At 32.7% G+C, this 13,712-nt stretch overlaps 1 protein-coding gene across 1 annotated transcript; it reads left to right on the top strand.

Moving 5' to 3' along the window:
- The first annotated feature begins 2,485 nt into the window (after positions 1 to 2,485).
- Positions 2,486 to 8,588, top strand: LOC149540796 (zinc finger protein MAGPIE-like). Its single transcript, XM_089799718.1, has 3 exons — positions 2,486 to 3,032; positions 4,546 to 4,942; positions 7,065 to 8,588. The coding sequence occupies exons 1-3, from the start codon at positions 2,837 to 2,839 to the stop codon at positions 8,323 to 8,325; spliced, it is 1,854 nt and encodes a 617-aa protein (XP_089655844.1). The 5' UTR covers positions 2,486 to 2,836; the 3' UTR covers positions 8,326 to 8,588.
- Positions 8,589 to 13,712: the final 5,124 nt, after the last annotated feature.

Below are 13,712 nucleotides of genomic sequence, written 5' to 3'. Positions count from 1 at the left end.
ATCCTACCTAATAGGTATAATTCCCAATCTAGCAATGTGGACACAATACAATAGGTACTTTCTTTGGGATCCTACCTAACATGTAGAATTCCCAACCTAGCAATGCCCAACAATACAAAAAGTAGGAGGTATCTAGTGCATCCATTAAACATACTACTTTTCCACATATGCTCAAGTAGCCCTAATCATGGATGTGGTAGGGAGATGAAACATGGGCAAACATATTAAATAAACATATGCACATAGCTTTGGCCAAAGCATTTTTAAAGTACTAGCATTGCATTGGAAGGTGGAGTGAAAAAGAAAAGCACCACTTCTACCCCTCCTATCCATCCACATTCGGCACCCACATTGGAAGGTAAGCTTTCCAAAAGTAAAATTAAAAAAAAATACAAAAAGAAGAATGTCATGTTCTTCATAATATACTCCCTTATACATCGTATCATTTCTCGACACTAAACATGATAGATGACATCCCTTCAAAACACAAGACTAACATTATAAAGTACAAACCCTAGCCACCTCAAGATTAAAGAAATCTTGAAATCAAGATTCAAAATTCTCAAATTAAAAGTCCAAGGAGGCATAAAACCAATAAAATAAAGGTGAAAAAGATTCAGAGCAGATAGGTCACATAAGAAATCAATGGCTAGGTGGTCACAAGGAAATTTTATGCATCACTAAGATTACACAAAAATAAGATGGAACATCCTCAACATCGAAGCCCCAATCTTAGACTAGAATTACTATCCACAATGTAATTAGATGCCTTTCTAATCATACAACAATCAAAACCCTAGATGTCAATGTATTTAGTAAGTTTTGATAGAAAAACCTATTTCAGGTGGGTTGAAGCATTTTAGTTTATAACCAATATACTAAATCATATTTAATCATTATTATTTTTTAATGCAAGTAAAGTCATATAATAGGCCTCAAAATAATTCTTTATAATAACATCCAATCAAAAACCAAGTTCTCAACTAAAATTGCATTAATAAAATTTATACAATTTTATATCACTATGAAGAACCCATGTACATAAATCTTCCAAGTCTCATACATGACGTAGTTATGATGCACCCCAACTTCTTTTAAAAAAAAAACTATTTCTTCACATTTTTATGTAAGTTTTTGAAAAGAAAAAGTGTATTTATTAGAAAGATTATAACAATATCATTTATCCATCATCAATCCCAAAACTAAATAAACATATTCACTTATTAACATTTCATACTTCATTTTTTCATTATGATACATGTTACATCATATACAAGATTATTTTACTATTCATATAAAGGTAAAATATTATTATCTACTATGCACATTAGTTATTAGTGTTCAAAATACAACTTACATAAATAAGTGTTTTACCTAGTTTATCCCTTGGAATTTATGATGCATTCCAAGTGATTTAAAAACATGTCTCTCTACACTGTCCATATAGCTATTATGAAAAAATTAGTTATATTTTATTATTAAAACTCTTATATAGATATAACTACACATGCTCTCCAACTCCTTTAAATAAATATAATATATCTCAAAACTTTTATCTAAATTAATTATTAATATAAGTACATATTCTACAAATAAATATGGATATGAAGAATCATTATACTTAAATAAGTATTTTCAAATATTTTATTGTATAAATATAATTAAATCTACACTCTCTAATTATCTTTTCCCCCTCCAGGTCTTAGATAACATAATATATCTTAAATCTATTATCTAAATTGATAATGAATCTCAATAGACATTTCACATTTGTATATGTGTATAAAAAATCAGTGTACACAAGAACCCAAAAGTAGCAAATACAACTTAAATAAGTGTTTTGCCAAGTCTCATAGTTCATGTTCTTCTAATACATCCCAATTTTTTTATTAAACATATATGTCGATATTTTTTATATTATTAGTTTTAATAAACTTAATTGCATTTAGTGAAATTCTTATATCGACGTTGCCCAAATATACTTTTTGAGTCCTAACCATCTTTTGCTCCCTCGCGTCGTCGTTACAATGCAGAGAAATGTATTAAGAAAATGGAAAAACATTGTTTACGAACTCATGCGAAATCCGCATCCAATAAAGCCCAGTAAATTACAAATTGTTTACATCGAGTCTACATCTATGACGAAGGAATTCTGGTTTTGTTTTTTACGGGCAGCTGGAGGGGGTGGTAACAGGAAACACGGGCAGCAGTTATTTGCCGGCCCCCAGGGACTTTTATCAGCCTGCACAAGTAACAATGAAGAAAAAGATAATCTTGCTAGATTCCAAGCCATATAATCTGTCTTTACCACAGTCTTAAGCTGTTGTTACCATTCTCGCATACTTTATTAGGAAATGGGGTCCTAGGCATCTTCAAATATCTGAATCGGTTAAGAATATAAACAATTTTTTAAGAAAAAGAAAAAAGACCCTAAAAAATCTCTCCTCTAAATTTATGTGAATGCATTGAGGTCTCCAAAGGTGGGGTTTTTGAGTGGTCAAGAGTGTTCTATACTTAGTTGGGCATCAGTAGATTAGAAAAGTCTGAATGGCCAAGATTAAGAATGGAAATCCCCATTGCAGGCCAATCATTCCTTATTATATTACTTTTTATGATGTTGATGATGCCTCATAACTATATTAATTGACGACAGCTGTGGCATTATTCATGTCCCAAGGCGGAAAGAAGAAGAAGAAGAGGAGAAGAGATTTGGGGGTCTCTCATGTTTTTTTGCCAAACGTTGACTGCATTTGGGATGATACAGGCCACTTAAACCAAAACATTTCTTTTCATAATTCTTAGTTCTTCTTCTTCTTCAATCCTGTACTGTTACAGGATGTCTAACTTAACTTCTGTGTCTGGAGAAGCCAGTGGTTCTTCAGGCAACATGGGTGATGATAACATTAGGCATCAGCATCAGCCAGTTGGGGCACCCCCTCAATTGTCCATGGCAGCTGTTGGTTCTGCAAATGGGAATAATACCACAGCCCAACTCCCCGTGAAGAGAAAGAGGAATCTCCCTGGAACTCCAGGTCTGCTCTTTTCCTTTCTACTTTCAATTCAATTCAAGATTTTGTTACAGCATGATGGTGTTTGTGGCAATGAACTGTAGGGGATTTAGCTCGCCGTTTTCTTGCACTAAAGAGGAGCACTTAGTTGCTGCCATTCCAACTAAAGATCTTTTAAGAGGTTGTTAAGCCATGTCACAAATTCCAAGAGGATGTGCCAGACATGTTGATGGAGTTTTTTAACTTAATGGATTGTAGGTAGTTAAGCGGGCTCTTTGTCCAAAAGGAGAGCCTAGTCATGAAACCACTACTATCCCAATTGAAGATCTGACAGATGGTTTTTAAGTCATGTCACGAATCCCAAGGAAACATAGACGCGTTCCAAAATGGACAATAATCCTCTTGCCCACAACAGCGAGTCATATATCCACTTGGCAATGACCAGTAGCATCCATGATTGAGGAAATTTCTCCATTGGATCAATCTAGTATTGTTTCCTGTACAGTTTAGGGGCTCTCTCTATAGGCCTTTTTTTGGGGGGGAGTGTTTTAGTAAGTTAAAGTTTAGTATTGAGAATCCTATTGTGCTGTACTACAAGGGGTTCTTGTACACCAAGTTGAATTGGCCTATCTCTTCATTTTAGAGAATGTCCTCAAAGTTTTCTTTACTTTCTAACCATCTTAATCTAGAGGGAATTTCTGCAATGGACTAGTCCAGGTAACTTTTGTTCCAAACTGGATGAATGCCTCAATACCAAAGGAAAGTAGAGAAATCTGTACTTTGTGTAACAATTTGATTGCTTATTATCTTGCACTACTAGGATTGCTCACTTGGTCTTAGTTTGTCTTCCAGCTACATATTAGAGCACATGGTTCTTGGGGTTTTGTTTTTGAGTTAATTTGTCGTTTCAAACTTCATTTATTAACTTACTAACCAATGGATATTCTGGGTCCTCTATATCTTTGGATGAGTTGGCTTTCCCATCAGCAAAATCCATTCCTTTTTGGACTGCAGCAATATTCGTGCTGTTTAGTTAACAAGTGTTATTCAGCTGATTCTCCTTTTTCTGATGATGAATCAGTAAGTGTATACACTCAAAAAGAAAGGCATATGCCCAGTTCCATATGATTTTTGGAATAACTTTCACTCAAGAAGATGAAGTGGAACCCTTTTCAATCAGTATCAATTCATATTTCCAATTCAACTGAATTTAAAAACCCTTCTCGCATGGTTTCAATTCAAATCCTTCTTATCTGTTCTATAGATTTGGACTCCATCTAAGGACACACACATTCATAGACTATGAATAGGTTCTATGAATAAGTGAATGGCTAATAAGAAAATAATGAAAAGACCTTTACATATAAAAACTTTACTGAAACCTGCTTTTATAATCGATCACTGAAAATATGTGTGTCTAGAGAGTTATTTTACCCTCACTCCCAATATTGGACAAAACATACCCAATTTATCTAGAGACATTTTAAGAAAATATTTCTCCCTAATTCATAATCTCTTGTGAAATTGCAATTTGCAGATCCAGATGCAGAAGTGATTGCTCTATCTCCAAGGACCCTGATGGCTACAAACAGATTCATATGTGAGATTTGCAACAAAGGGTTCCAGAGAGACCAAAACCTTCAGCTGCATAGAAGAGGACATAATCTTCCATGGAAGCTGAGGCAAAGGACAAGCACGGAGATAAAGAAGAGAGTGTACATATGCCCAGAGCCCAGCTGTGTACACCATGACCCAACCAGAGCTCTGGGTGATCTCACTGGCATCAAAAAACACTTTTGTAGAAAGCATGGTGAGAAGAAATGGAAGTGTGATAAGTGCTCAAAACGATATGCTGTCCAGTCAGACTGGAAAGCCCATTCTAAGACTTGTGGCACCAGGGAGTATAGATGTGATTGCGGAACTCTCTTTTCCAGGTAAACCCTTTTCTTAGCTCATCTTATCATATGGTCTTTACTTTACTTTATTTTGATAGTGTTCTAGATGGATTTTGGTCGAATGGATGTTCCTTAGTCTTTAGCTCTTAGCTAAAAAGCTCTCCATCTTAACCACAATCTGAACTTGAGAATATAAATAATTATTAAACTGTGTATCAATCATTAAAATTATCTGTTGACCTGAACAGTGCACTCCAAAATGATGTTTTGAGATGGCTTTTAGATTTGGTTGTGCGGGCTCATTATATGGTCTTTACTTTGTTTTGATCTTGGCTGAATGGATAAAAGAAATTGAGTATGTGATTTTTTAGTATCCATCACATTTTTATTTTCTATACAATTTTGCCTAATTTTAATCTGGCAAGTTTAAAATAATTTCTTCTTCTATGTAATATTCTTCTACTCTCTAAACATCTTGATAATAGACCATGAAATTGTCCATCCAATAAAAATTCATATATTTCAATCTAGAAACAACTGAATGCTATCTGTATGAATTGTAAAGATTCAATAACGTTAATATAAAACTCAGATTGTCAGTTTTTAGCCATAATATTTTTTAATAATGTTCAATGTACCTGCACTGCTTTCTACTGATTATTTTACAGTGTTAGATACTATTTTAGAATTGAAAACATTGACTTTTTTAATGGGGCAATAATAGATTTATTAGAAACATTACCAGTTCCGGTTCCCTGGTCACTTCGATGACCTATCCTATTCGATTTTCAGGAATTTGCATAATGTAGGGAGACAATTATATCCAATTCTGTAGAAATGGGATGAATAATTTATGCAAGACTGTTGAGCTTATCTGTCAAGCAGTAAGTTGACGACAAAATAATCTTTTTCAACCTTAGAATATGATTTGAGATTAACTCAAACTCTCATTTTTATTCTATAACATTTACCTACATGAGTAACTATCACGTGCGACCTAACTCTAAGTTTTTCTGTTCTAAGGAAAGCATGGCCTGTGATAATAACGGCTACTTACATGAACGTTGATAAAATCTTGTGATTTGAACATGAATAGAGAGCTTTAGATAGAAGTAGTCATAAATAAAGGTGATTAGACAACATATTAAATGCTACCCAGAGTAAAAATAAAATAAAGACTATATAAGTCTTATGCAGACTTCATATGGAACAAAAGTCTTCGAACATAAAAGTAGAGTGCACAAAGCACAAGACCAATGTTTCTGAGATTCAGTAGACTTTGGTGGATGTTTATAAGTCGTTTGTTAATTTTCCTTCTTCTGGAAGTACTAACTTTAGTTTCATACTCTTTTTTTAATCATTTATAACTATTTTGTTTATATAAGATATTATTTCTATATTAGAATTAAAAAAATCAACTATAGATAGATCAGGAATCAAAACTTGAAATTCATATTAGACTTCTCTCAGGTTCTTATAATAAAAATTTAATGCTTAATCAATAAATTCAGCTTCTTCAACATAATATTAATGCTTTCTGTTAACTTTCTTGATTTTATCTATAAGATTTGAACATGGGTCATTGAGAACTCAATGCTATAATCAACAAAATCAACCTCTTGAACTTGATATTAATATCATTGAAAACTCAATGCTTTAATCAATAAACTCAGCTTCCTGAACTTGATATAAATGTTTTCTGTAAACTTTCTTAATTTTATCTACAAAATTTGAACTTAGGTCATTAAACTTACGTAGCTTTAATCAATTAAACTCAACTCCTTGAACTTGATATTGATGTTTTCTGTTACTTATTTAGTTTAACCAGTTAATCTCAACCCCTTTGAACTTGATATCCATATTCTCTGTGAACTTTCTCACTTTCATATATATATATATATAACAACTTCCAAGGACAATCGAATATTGCAACTTGCAAAGAACAAACATATTTATCTTTACTTTTATCAGTACATTTTATTGTAATTTGTGTTCTTTAACGTTACCTGAACTAGCATTTCAGAGCAGTATGTTTTATCAAAATATGTTATCTGTTTGCATCCTTATGCACATTCATATTATTCTTTCTGAATATCGGATACCATGAAAAGCAAATGTTTATAACTCAATCTGCAACTGGGCGTCTCATCTAATATTCCAGGAGGGATAGCTTCATCACCCATAGAGCATTCTGCGATGCTCTAGCTGAAGATGGGAACCGTGTTCAGGAGGGAATCAACCAGCAACTTCAAGGAATGGGAGCTCCAATGTCTTCTTCATCTTCTCCTGGTAAACCCAACATGCAATTATCAAGCATACATATGAACCGAACCAGGCTTTCTTCCTCGCCATGGGAAAACCCTTCCCATGATTCTGGAACCATAAGGCCAGGCCTCCCATTGTTACTGGGACAAGACAGGAAGGACATTGTTAGCCAGATGCAACAATTCCAAGGAAACCACAACCACTTGGAAACTGTTTCCTCAGGGTTCTTCCCACCCAAAAACATGCAAACCCTAATGGGACTATCCGACCATGAGTCTCAAATGGGGACTCAGAAAAACTCTCTATTCCCAATGCCAATGACGATGACAAACCCTAATCCAGGCAGCATGTATTCTGGTCTTTACAGTTCAGGGTTTCGTCCAATGGAGTTTGCAGGAGATCATTTGGGGTCTCCAAATCAGCATGAAGGGAACAGGCAAAGCAATCACACTGCCCACATGTCAGCCACAGCATTGCTTCAGAAGGCAGCACAAATGGGAGCAACTGCAAGCACTTCTCCTTTGCTTCCTACATTTGGCATGGCTGGTCCAGACATTACAAGCTCTACAGCTCAGTCCTTAAACCGGCCATCTTGGCAAGACCCCTCACCACATGACCAGAGGCTAGTGGATCACTTCCACTCATTCAATGATCACAACCATGGCTCATCAAACTCCTTGGGCTCTCAGTACTTCACTGGAAGCCAACAAAAGTCATCAGACAACACTTCCCTTCATGAGAGCTTGATGCCAAGCCAGATGCACGGTGGAATGTATATGAATGAAAACAGTGTACAAGGAGGTGGTTCCTTTGGGAGCCAATCTGTTGTGGACTCCATTCCTCACTTGGCTCAAGGTGGGTTTGATAGAGAGAACAACAACACCATGGGAGTTGGATCATCTCAGCTACAAGGAAGACTAGGGTTTCCAATGGGAGGAAAACATAGAGATGGTGGAGATAAATTGACCAGAGATTTTCTTGGAGTTGGACCAGCTACAAGAGTTCTTGGAAGGACAATGTCTGAAAGAGATCTTGTGAATGTCAGATCTCAGATGGAATCAGGAGGAGTAGAGTTAGAGGCCTATGCTAATAATAATAAAACTGATAGCCATCATTCCCATGGCCAATCAACACAAAAGTCATGGGAAGTCTCTTAAGGTGTAGTGAGAAGAACCAGACCACAAAAAAAATGATAGCATTTGATAATATTCCCAAAAGGGAAAAACTTAGATTTTCTGTCTCCTGGTCTTTGTTCCATGTTAGGGAGCTTTAGTTTATCCACACTTTTGTTTGAGTCGTTCCACTGGCTAATTGGTTCTTCAGCACGTAAGAACGAATTGTACAAATGTCTGAGCTGTTGCAATTTATATTCAGTTACCATTGCATCAACGCATATAGATTTCAAGGTAGAGTTTGATAATAGCTTCCACTTTTTTAATAACCTTTTGTTTTTATAGATTTTGATTTACCTTTATTTTTAACTAAGGTTAAATAATGTACTATGTGTGGAATTGGCCGAGTTTCACAAATTTTAATGTATTAAATGTTACACATAATTATAATAGAACTTGAATTTCTTATCATATAAAACATTTTGTGAATTGTGATCAATCAATTAACTTATAATTAGTAAAATATGATTTTTTTATTTTTTCTAAATATTATTTTTTCATTTTCTTATGATTTCTTTCCTTATTTAATAAATTAAATGTTATTCATTTATTTAATTGTTTAAACAAATTTGTATTGATTTTTAATTAAAATTTTAAATTAAATTCTTAGAGATGATGGTCTATCATACCTTCTATCAAAACAAGAATTCTAAAGATAGTGTACTGAAAGTTGAATTCTATTATTACAACTCTTAATCTCTTGGTTACAATATTTTCTTAATTCAAACCTCTTTCAAATTTCATGGAGTTCAATGGTTCACAACGAGTCCACCAGGGATCAAGTCTTGCTGAGACCTTGGTTATAAGCTGAAGAGGTGCACATGTGGGCTTGTATCGAGTTCCTAAAATGTTTATGTGGTAGTCTTCATACCTTTGTTGGGTTGTGCAAATCTAAAACCTTTGTCGAAAAATAAATAAATTAAATTTCACACCTCATAATATATATGAAAAATTAATTCATTACATCCAATTCCTAACACCATTTTAATTATAAAAAATAATTATAAATCTATTAAAAGAAATTATTTTTTAATATGTTAAAATATTAGTTTTTTCAGTATATAAAAATATTTCATATAGGTTAATCTTTGATAATGATAATTGATTAGGTTGTTTTAGTTCTAACTTCAAGTTTATATTTATTTTATGATTTTTCTTTCATTAAAAATCATAAAAAAAATGAAAACACTAGGGTTCCACATAATCTATTGCTATCATAGACTCAATCCTACCACTAACATTTGGAAACTAGATGGTCAAAGTCACCTAAACTACAAGCAACCACATAGACTTAAGGAAAATTGATTAGACTTCTTTAGCCTAGACATACATATTCAATAACAATTATAAAAAAATTACCATGCACATTAACTAGAATCAAACCTATACAAATGCCTCCACTAGTAATTCAACCTTTAAGATTTTTTCGACCTCTTCATTTACTCATTACAAACAAACATGGTGATGCCAATTCCATGAAATGAAGTTTGTGGAACTAATTTCTACACTAATCTCACACTAATATTGAGAGGATGGTTATGAAAAATATTTACAACAATTACAAAGAAAAATATAATTAGCATGTATACTCTAACATAATGATTTACGTTGCAAATCTCTTTTGAAAGAAAATTTTGCACTCTACAAGTCACCTATTACATTATTCATAAATCAACAACTAGTTACAATATACTTGGAGAGAAATCTTCTTATAGGAGTATCACAAGCTAGAGAAATTTAGAGGCAACTAAATGTCACTATCAAACGTGCATAACTAGTACAACACATTAACAATTGTAATGCAATGCCTCATGAACTAGGACTACCTAATGATAAATGGTCAAGATTCACAATAATATTTGTTGTACATTATTTAATCTTTTTTAGGGTGTTACCCATGAACCCCCACTACCCAAAGAGCCCCACATTCATTTCCCTCCCAATACATCCCCTTTCCCAAAAAAATGATACGACCCCGCCCCTCTCACTATTTAGGAAATATATTTCCCCCTTTTTTCCCATTTAAAAAACCCTCAATATGAAAATGTCATATCATATATCTCCATTAGCAAAGACCCCTTGCAATATCTTAAGATAATAGATTCTTTTCAAGCATGGGTAGATATCATATATTCAACTTTATTAGTTAAAAAATCAACCACAATTTGTCACTTGCTCTTGCAATAGATTACAACACCAAATAAGTAAACACATAAGTTGTAATGGATTATCTACTTTTGACACCATTTTCTAAGTTTAAATCTATATAATGATGAATATCAAGGAAAACGTCATCCCCTATCAAATTACCACATGATAACACAAAGAATACTCTAAGGTATCCTTTAAATATTTGAAGACTCTTATAATTTCATCATAATAAAATAAACTAATCTTGGGCATACACTCAAGGAAAAATCCATGGTACTTTTATAATGTGCGCATCACATATTATGTTCCTAAAGTGAGCCATTCAATTGCATCTTCAACATATATCATTGTCAGTTTAAACCCTAGTTACAAGAAGTGAAATTCTTTTGAAATTTATAGTTTGCAATTATTGCATGACATACATGCATACACATTTTTGTGATTGTTGTGTCACATGAATTTGATAATCCTATGTTAGTTCATATCATGTTGTGACTTAAGTCATAAGTTTATAGTCATTAATTCACAGTTTCAAAGTTAAACCTTAGTCAAAGGTTTATAGTTTGAAGTTGGTATTATTTTGTTTTGTTTTTGTATTCAATTCATCTTGTCATAACTGTAGTGAATTGTTCAAACCCAAGCATGCTTTGCTTCACCTTGCAAGTTGTGTTTACTATTTTTGAACCCAATTTGCATTAGATAATGGTTATCGTGACTATGTGGAAGGACATAAATAGAGTTTTATTGGCTAAGCATGGTATGTTATATGATACATTATGCACATTGAAAATGGTAATAGAATTAAGAAAACTAGCAGATAAAAATGATAGAGATATTACTCACTTCATTAAGAGATAAATCTAGAAAGAAGAACTAATTTGAGAAGAATAATAATTAAAGTACAAATCAAACTTAGTGTTATTTATGATTAAAGAGTTCATTGTTTGAGAAAGATAAATATATTCAAAACAAATTTACATAGAGATTTATTATTAATGTTTATTGATGATGTTAAACATATATTCTTATTCACAATAAAATATTGTAAAAATATTATATGGTGATCAAATAGTTGTACTCAACTTATTTGGTAGTTTAATATTAATTTTAGAATCAGATTTATAAAGTTTATATATACCTGTAAAGAGGGAAATTTCAATATGTAAATAGAGAGGGATTTTATCTTCAAATAAAAAATATTTGTTATTTTGTTCACAAGCAATTGTAATGAATGAAAACCTTTGATTAAAATTATAGAGCCTATGACCAACTATCAAGCAATGTTAAACACAAAGACATAATTATGTTTAATTATGCTTGGTACTATTGTAGAATGACTATACTTGAAATAAGGCTTTCTATCTTTATATGTATGAAATGTTATATTGATTTGAATAGTCATACGACATTGAATCATGTCTATCAGTGAGTTAATATCATCAATGAGATGGTCATTTAACCAGTGGGACATTGTAAAAAGATATTTCAAATAAAGGTAGTGAGGCATTTCAAAAAAAAAAATTTACCCAAAGGGTTTTCCAATTAGGACATATCTTGGTCTCATATTATTATCTCTTTTAGTTTACTTTGAATTTTTATTTCTTATTGGATTTTAATATTGATACATTGTATGTATATGTCACGTGATTCCCCCTCCCTATTAGCAATATTGTACTTCATCATTATCTAGGAACATGTGAGTTATGGAAAGATCAAGGAAAGATATGATAAGAAATTTGGGGAATCTAATGAAAGACTTGAGGTCATCCTTCATAAAATCATGGATCATATACATAAAGTCATTAAGTCCTTCATCGACAATATGGAAACCTTGGTTGCCAAGCTAAAGAAACTACACCAAGGCAAGGTCTTTCTTTATTTGAAGCAAGATAAAGAGATGGGTAATGAGGAATCCTCTAGTCCATAAAAAAAACCAAGGCCAACATGAAGAAGAAGGCTAACAATAATCCTTAGGATAATATTCCCCTAAAGAATGCAACCTAGAAGATGAACTAGTGGGAAGTTGAAGTTGCAAAAATGTTAAAGAACTTAGCTTAGTGTCATTTCTTCTATTGGTGTTGTATTATCCTCTTGCAAGCTTTTTTATTATTTCTAGTAAGGGTTTCTTCTATTTGATTTGTTCTTAGTCAGCTAAGTTGTTTCTCTATTCTTTTTTTTTTAATGAAATTTCCTAATACATCTCATGTAATATCTATACAAAGGGTTTCATGTCCCTTCAAAACTTTTTTTTGACTTAATTAAAAACAATTACTAGTTTTAATTTTATGACATTATTTTCTTACATTTTCAATTACTTTTGAATACACATACTCTTCAAAGTAAAAATTAAATATATAAAAATTACTAAGAGAAAGAAGATAGATCTTGAGAAATAAAGTCATGAATGATGACATAAAAATGAGGGCCTTGATGAATTATTTCTTGCTATACTTGAACTCCTTGAAAGCTTGCTTGAAAATAATGACGTGTATGCTTGTAAGTGTGTGTAATAGATATCTTGCATATGGAATGGATCTCCTTAGATTATATTGGATGCTAGAATGAAGTGAGATTGACTCCTTTGCAGTGATTTTAGAATCAAATTTGAACATGTCAACTACACTAGACAAGAAAACAAATTTGAAATCTTAAAATGGGCATGGGATCTCAAGGCAAAATGCCTTGAGTTGAGGTCAACTTTGATCCTAACGTAGGAGCCCTCTTGCATTGGGATTATCTTTGAGATCATATGGAAGGAGAAAAATTGGTCATAAATGGGTATAAAATCATAAAACAACTGATCAAGCACAAATGCATCCATGTCTTAAGAGATCATCATAATGGTGGGATAAAAGGTCTTACAAAGAAAGTGAGCACTATTCAAGACTCTACCATATATTATTAACTCAATCATAGATGAACAAAAAGTGCAAGGTTATCACTACTAAGGGTGATAGATTATCTAGATTAGGGAACAATGCACAAGTCAACCATGGAGCTCAAAAAGGAGTTAAAAATTGTTATAATTGGTAATCTTTCCTTGGTTGTATTTATTAAATGGGATAAACAAAGGTATCCCTTATGTTGTTTGTCCTCTAGTCCACATGTGAGGACAAGTCTTTTTTTGTAATTCTTTTATTAAAGAAAATAGTTTATTCCTCCTTAAGAGGATTATGACACTTGTTATGCACACACTTATGAATGTGACATTCACTCACTTA

Source organism: Cupressus sempervirens, chromosome 9 (assembly GCF_028749045.1).
Source record: "Cupressus sempervirens isolate cs-2001-9-10 chromosome 9, ASM2874904v1, whole genome shotgun sequence".
Classification (NCBI taxonomy): domain Eukaryota; kingdom Viridiplantae; phylum Streptophyta; class Pinopsida; order Cupressales; family Cupressaceae; genus Cupressus; species Cupressus sempervirens.
Note: the sequence above shows the minus strand (reverse complement) of the source record. Positions and strands in the feature narration are given on the sequence as shown.